At 41.2% G+C, this 6,732-nt stretch overlaps 2 protein-coding genes across 2 annotated transcripts; both read left to right on the plus strand.

The window, feature by feature from the left end:
• Positions 1–22: 22 nt before the first annotated feature.
• On the plus strand, positions 23–1,703 carry LOC145444266 (uncharacterized). The gene has a single exon (XM_080322217.1). It carries the CDS (start codon positions 23–25, stop codon positions 410–412), a length of 390 nt encoding a protein of 129 aa, XP_080178343.1. The 3' UTR covers positions 413–1,703.
• Positions 1,704–1,708: 5 nt separating this feature from the next.
• On the plus strand, positions 1,709–4,274 carry LOC145444256 (uncharacterized). Its single transcript, XM_080322211.1, has 2 exons — positions 1,709–2,026; positions 3,574–4,274. The coding sequence occupies exons 1-2, from the start codon at positions 1,717–1,719 to the stop codon at positions 3,927–3,929; spliced, it is 666 nt and encodes a 221-aa protein (XP_080178337.1). The 5' UTR covers positions 1,709–1,716; the 3' UTR covers positions 3,930–4,274.
• Positions 4,275–6,732: the final 2,458 nt, after the last annotated feature.

Genomic DNA, 6,732 nt, shown 5'->3' on the forward strand with positions numbered 1-6,732 from the left:
GGAGTGCTTCATTTTGAATTTTATGGCTTCCGAATCGGACGATAAAGCGCTAGAAGCGTTGGCAGCGGCCGAACTGTTGAAGGAAGCTAAACGTGGGCGAGAGAGAGAGAAAACGTTGGGAACGGAAGGATGGAAGAAGCCGACCGGCCGTCCGAACAAACTCTTCATAGGAAGATCGGTAGCGAGTGCTATGAAGCAGACTCGGTACCAAGACGAAACAAGACGCAGTAAAAGCTCAAAATCGAGCCAAGACTCACGAGATAAGAAGCGCTCTCGAGCGTCTCCAGAGAAAACGCATACAAGCAAGAAAGACATTGAGGAAGCTGACTCTCGAAAGAGAAAACGCAAGCATTATGATATGGATTACGAGAAGAAATTTAAAGATAAGAAGCGAAAGTCTGAACGGCGGTAGTCAGGAGGGAGATTCGAAATCCGTTAGGCGCCTTCGCAGAATTTGTTTGCTGTCGGTACTGTCGGGGGGAAATAGAGTGCAGCATTCAACGCCTAAACCGTCATGCTTTTACACTGCTCGACTTGCAGTTGTGAGCAAGGTTTATCAAGCATATGCACTGTGTAGGGTTACCATATTTTGGAAATCTTAAAAGAGAACACTTTTTCAGAATTTTGAGACTTGCAAAACCGGAGGAAAATCCCGAAAAAATGATGAAAAAAAATCAAAAAAACAAAAAGAAGGTCAACTTTCAGGCTCAGCTCCCGAAATACCCGCCGCAGCGTATTTACGGCATATCAGTCGAATTTGACCGTAAATTTGACCAAAATTCTCAAAAGAGAGGACAAAAGGGCGTTCTCCGAGGACGCTTTCAAATAAGTCGAAAAAGAGGACAAATCCTCTTTCAAGAAGACGTACGGTAACCCTAGCACTGTGTATACTGCACGGTGAAGAGCAAATTTTGCGCCAAACTTTCGGTTGCAGATTATTTATGCGTTTGCCTTTTCCAAAACATTTTCGAGAGTAGATATAGGCTACTCTTATGCATTAAATGTGCGAAGTGATGTACGAAAGTGTTTATTCTTTTCAATTGCATGCACTTTATGCTACATTACTTTTAAGTGGTATGCCGAGGGTTGTAAGCAAGTCACAAGTCAATTACGGTAGACTTTTATAGTTTTGACTCGAGTCAATTTGAGTGATTTTTAATTCACTACCGAGTAAGTCCAAGTCCAATTTCGGGAGCAAAGGGATGAGTCCGAGCGTTAAGACTCGAGTTCAAGTCATAGTGGTAACTGTTCAGTATCTAGTTCCAGTCAAGTTCAACTTACTCCTGTGAAACTCTTGGGTGATATCGCTGACCTCGGATTCATAAATATACTCATGTTATCTCACTCTAGACATGTTTATTCAAACTGATAAAAGACAGCTTCTGTGCCTATTTTTCAACCGTCGGTCTTGAGATAGGAGACTTGAATAAGTGATATAGAATGTGTCGAGTCATGCTCATTGACTCGAGTACAAGTCGAGTCAATACACAAACTGACTCAAGTCATTACCACCCTGGGCACGCAATTCATGCAGATATATCAAAAGGTTACCGGGTTAAAAATGTTTCAGAACAGCTGCCATAGACAATGGCTAAATCAGCACTGAATATTTATTGAGTTTGTTTTAGTACTGATACTTAGTCCCTTAATTCACAATGCAAAACTTTCACCCATTTTAACTCTTGTGTGTTTCATCCTCACAGCGTTAGGACTTAGATGATGAGTTTTGACACGTACCGCGAGTTTGAGGCGTCCTTGCAAGCGGCCAGGGAAAGAAGAAAAAAGCCGAACGTCAACAAGAGAGTGCTGAAAAAATTCATACTGAGCACGGAAGCCCACAATCGGAATCAGGAAGAGCAGGAGATGTGGACGAAGCATTTTGCGTCGAAAAATAAAAACTCTGAAACGTCGCAGTCGTCATCGGACGAGAGACACAAGAAAAAGAAGAAAAAGGCGACAAAAAAGGAGAGAATTGACGAGAAAAAAGAACAAAAGAAACGCTACGACGATGACAGCTTGTCTTCAGGTAAAGAAATCGAACCTGACATTGATAAATATCTGCGACAAAGTCAGACTTTTACAAACTACTGGATTTTCAAATTGCGCCACTAGAAGTAGAACTAGAACCACTCACGTATTCAAATCTGCACCTAGAACTAGAACTGCGGTACCGGTAGTCACTTTTCAAAATTCGCAATGCGATCTAAAACTAGAACTACCGTAATTTTCCATGTAGACCTGCAATACGGTCTGTGGACATATGAGCATGCCCCTTTTTATTTTATATGACAAGATAGCGTAATGCTGAAGCGTCCAGCTTCTTGAACGGTAGGTCGTGGGTTCGATCCCCGATCGGGTCAGACCAAAGACCTGATTGGTAACACTGGTATCCATGACTTCCCTGCTTGGCGCTCATGCATTACTGGAATAGCATGGAGGGGTGGTGCATGAATTAGAAAGCCGCAAAGGCTATATCTGCACTTCCTTGTCCAGCGGCATATGCACATCATACACTCATGGTATCCACATGCACAAATCGTGTGTATGTGTATCACGAGTCGGTGTATATGCCGCACAAAACATCAAGGACAAAAATAAACTACGTCCTTTCCTTAATTGAAAAAGTCGATATATATATATAGCATGCGACACTTGAGCTTGTGGGTTAAATTACGGGTCATGGGTTGGATTTATGGTTGGGTTAGGGTTAGGGCTGGGTTAGTATGCATATGAGGGTTAATATCATGTTATGTTTCGGTAAGTTTTGGGTTATAAACTCACAAGCTGAAGTGACGCATGCTCAAGTGTCCCATGCTGAATTGTCGTTTTCCATTGTGTCGCATGCTCATATGTTGGGCCACCGTATAATACACCCCCATGTATATTACGCACCCTTAAAATGGCATGTAAACTCTAGGAGAAAGCCTGTAACCATGTATACTACGCATCCTGCGCGAGCAGTACATGCATACTGCATAGTAGATGCGTAATGCTGGTAATACCAGCTTCTCATGTTGACAAACTTGCACGTATAAATGTTGACAAACTTGCACGTATAAGTTACCAGCGATGGTTATGCTTCTGTATTAGCGGAAACCGGTTACGCTCTTTGAAGTCTGCTTGCGGTAATTCGATCGATGTCATTCTGTTTTGCGATGCCACTCTTGTACAATCGTGACTTAACGATTGCTAATCATTATACACTTAACGGCATTGTCTATAAACGATAGTAGATAGCAGCCAAAGCCTGTGAGGCCCGAGACTTCATAGTTCAGTCAAGCGATGATATTCTGTGCACCAGGCCTATTGCTTGGGCCAACGATGATATCGTGCGCACAAGGCCTACTGTAGATGTGATTGTTCATACCAGCGTGACCAGGCCTGTTGCAGATGCGACATAAGACACTGCTACTTGCAGTTTTTAGGGAAAAACACCTACGGAGGCGGTCAATAATGCAGTACTTCTACTTTTTTGGAGTACTGAAGTAGGTTTTGAACTTGCACTGGCTAAAGTGGTTTGGTTTTTAGGCACAAAAAGAAACCCTATGTTGATAAAGATCTTGTCTTTTCCAGGTGACGATATTGGTCCTGACATTGATGAATACATGAGGCGTTGCACGGCGAAATGGGGTCACGATGGGTATCAAGAGCTTTATGGGCACTCAGCGGGTTCAGACTCTGAAAAAGAGAAGAAATCAAGCACAACAAGCAAAATAACAAGTCACCGCAGTCGCGAAGATCGCAAAACCTCTGAAGTCAATGACAAATTTGATGTTGATTGTGAAAAACGAAAACTTGCCAACGGCAAAAAACGCTACCGCGAAATGTCCAGCGACAGTTCAGATGTAGTCTGCACGAGTAGAAAAAAGGCGAAAAAATCTAAACGGAAAAAGTCCAAAACAAAGATGGAATGGGTTGAAAAGACGTAGCCGGTCATGTGCGGTGCGGATTGGATTACAAAATCGCGATGGCTTGTCATCGTACCTGACGCTGAGTCAAGTTACCCCAACTCGGCCATTGGGTATAGAATTATCGAGTATGTGGAAGTGCTGGATGGGTCGTTGCAAGCCAGGCATTTGACGGTGAATTGGGCCTACAAGACATAGAACGGAAAGCAGGCTGAGTAATACGTTACAATGTGCCGACTGAGGTCAGTTGTGTGGATTGGAATTACGCTTTTTGACCCTTTGATTGCTGCATTGGCAGGTTTGGAGCCATCCTCAATTCGAATTTAAGTAGCCGTTAGTAGATAAAGAACTTTAGCAATCTGAGATCAAATCTCAAATTTTCTGCACAGTCAGAAATTTGAAGTGTTCTACGTTATGCTTGGAGTCTCCTGGACACTTTTGGATTTTTCAAGCATACCTCAAAGAGACGGGATTCTGTTTCTGCCGAACGTTCGATTGGAAGACCCTGTGCCCCTCCGAATTTCGGCATAGGAATTACGGCTGAAATTTACATCACGTGGAAAGAAGAGAACCCGCTCACCAATTTCTGAGTAACTAGACTCTAATATTTATGAGATATCACAATTTGAAAATTTACCGAACGAAACCCTACTCATTGAAATGTTTTTAATAAATGAACACCCTATCTAAATGTGGATAATAAATGATCAATGGCGTCTCTTCGCTACTGTTTTCAATCCTTGCTGCGCAAAAATACCAAAGTTAGAGGTAATAGATTAACCACTTCAATCTTTACTATATTTGCTCACCAACTCACGTGACAGTTGCACTTTTTTGCGCTATTTTTAATTCTAATGAAAGGCATGCGTTTGATATGTAGATGTAGGCATATTTATGGCAAATTTCCATGTTTTATCTATCTACCGTATCATTTGAATTGTTTTAGCTGCTTAACGTAAATATTCGTTGTGGTTGTTAAAGTTATCGGTAAAGTTTGGTGGCTAAATCGTCACAGATTTAGGTACCGTGTGCAGATGACTACTTCTGATACGCAATTAATTACAGCACCATATGAAATGCAATAGCACTATTATAGTGCTATAGAGCAGGCCTACACAACACTTATTCCAGACATTCTTTGCTTTTAACGAATATTGAGTCATAATACCACAGCCACTTGAATCCGAACAGATATTTGGATTGTTAAGAGCTGAGAGGCCTTTATTTTGAAATTCCTTGAGTTTAATCCCGAATGATTTTGATTACTCATGATCACAATGAATCGGTTTCCGCTCCAACCCTGTTACTTTTGGGTCAGCAGTCTGAGTCGCGATTAATCATTATTGATTTCATCCCTAATATATGATTTGTAACAGTTATGAAACTGCCCAGATTGATTTAGCATTTATCAGCTTTGCGATTCCAATGTCGCCAGTTGCGTTGTTAACTTCCTGAAAGCCTCAGAGCTGCCCATTGCAAAAGATATGCATTTGGCAAGGAAATTACGTTGCTGCATTTGGAACTTTACTGGTAAGTGACAATGACTGCATCCGTTCTGGGCAGTATAATAGATATGGGATATTTAAAATCAGCAGAGCTGTCTTTGTAGTGAATTTACTGCAAACTCTGATCCTACGTTGATAATTCCTTTATAATGATAATGCCTCATATCAGCAATGTTGATGGTATGGACGTATGGTATTGCTAAACAGCTCATGTGTCATAGTGTTTACTAGATGTCAGCTGATAGGAAGTGGTGAAAATACAGCCGAGCTATCACCACCACCACGTTATTCCGCCTTGTTAATAAAGCCAGTTCTGTGATAATTCGATCTTGCTGCAATTATCATCATTAACATGCATGATTGCTTTACTATGTCCTATCTAATTGCTCTGTATTGTAAAGTGTTGAGATTATTGCAACACTTAATGAGGCGAAGGAATTACAGGAGATGTAATAACACCACCAGGAGTAGGGAGAGTGGGTAGGTATGGGCCACTGTTGAGGTGTGGGCCACTGCCATATCTGGTGACTGTGACATCACATATGCTTGTCAAGCTCTGTGATTGTTAGAAAAAGGCTCCAGACTCACCCATGTTACTCACAGCCATGAGGCCAGCGGAGTTTTTGACTCAGCTAGAGATATATAATTTTTGCGGTCTAAAGTAAATTTATTTGAAAATAGGGAATTTGGGTTTGAGTCCACATATGTGCATGTTTGGATTAGACTTATTTATGGTGTGAAAGCTATTGAAATATGCTATCTATAGAGTATAGTTTTAATGCTTTGTCAATCTCTCGGATCTTGAAATTGTGGTAAGAATCCCCAAGATGGCGTGTTTGAGGTATGGGCCTTTTAGCAGGTTGGGGTATGGGCCGGCCCATACCTCAATAGGCTGAAGTATGGGACAGCATAACATATACCTGAAATCAATATTTGAATGATCCTATTAAATATATTTATCTCTAGAATTCAGAAGGTGTTGGTCTTATCCCTCCCATATACAATCACTTGAAAGTAAATCATGAAACCCATAAAAAGGCCAGTTTTCCGAATCAGATCTGAGCTTGGCAATATGAAACGTTAAAGCATGGGAGGTATCAAAAAGAGAAGCATGCCGTCAGTACAAAATTGGTAGAGCTACATTAAACAGGTATATAGAAAAACAGGGGATGAGTCTCACATGAAAAAGATTTCAAAATCGTTTTCCAATACTGTCTTTAATGAAGAGGAGAAAAGTTTGTTATAGCACAGTAGGCTATGTCATCATATGCTCAAATATGTATCGTGGTTTGTCACTCCCACTTAAATAAGATATAGGG

Source organism: Botryllus schlosseri, chromosome 1 (genome assembly GCF_051294905.1).
Source record: "Botryllus schlosseri isolate E-star chromosome 1, Bs_hap1, whole genome shotgun sequence".
In the NCBI taxonomy this organism is placed as follows: Eukaryota; Metazoa; Chordata; class Ascidiacea; order Stolidobranchia; family Styelidae; genus Botryllus; species Botryllus schlosseri.

Bases quoted from the DNA above. Each gene is read 5' to 3' on its own strand.
- LOC145444256 (XM_080322211.1), top strand. From the start codon at position 1,717: ATGATGAGTTTTGACACGTACCGCGAGTTTGAGGCGTCCTTGCAAGCG. The intron at 2,027-3,573 runs GTAAAGAAATCG...TGTCTTTTCCAG, and splicing joins CGATGACAGCTTGTCTTCAG to GTGACGATATTGGTCCTGAC.
- LOC145444266 (XM_080322217.1), top strand. From the start codon at position 23: ATGGCTTCCGAATCGGACGATAAAGCGCTAGAAGCGTTGGCAGCGGCC.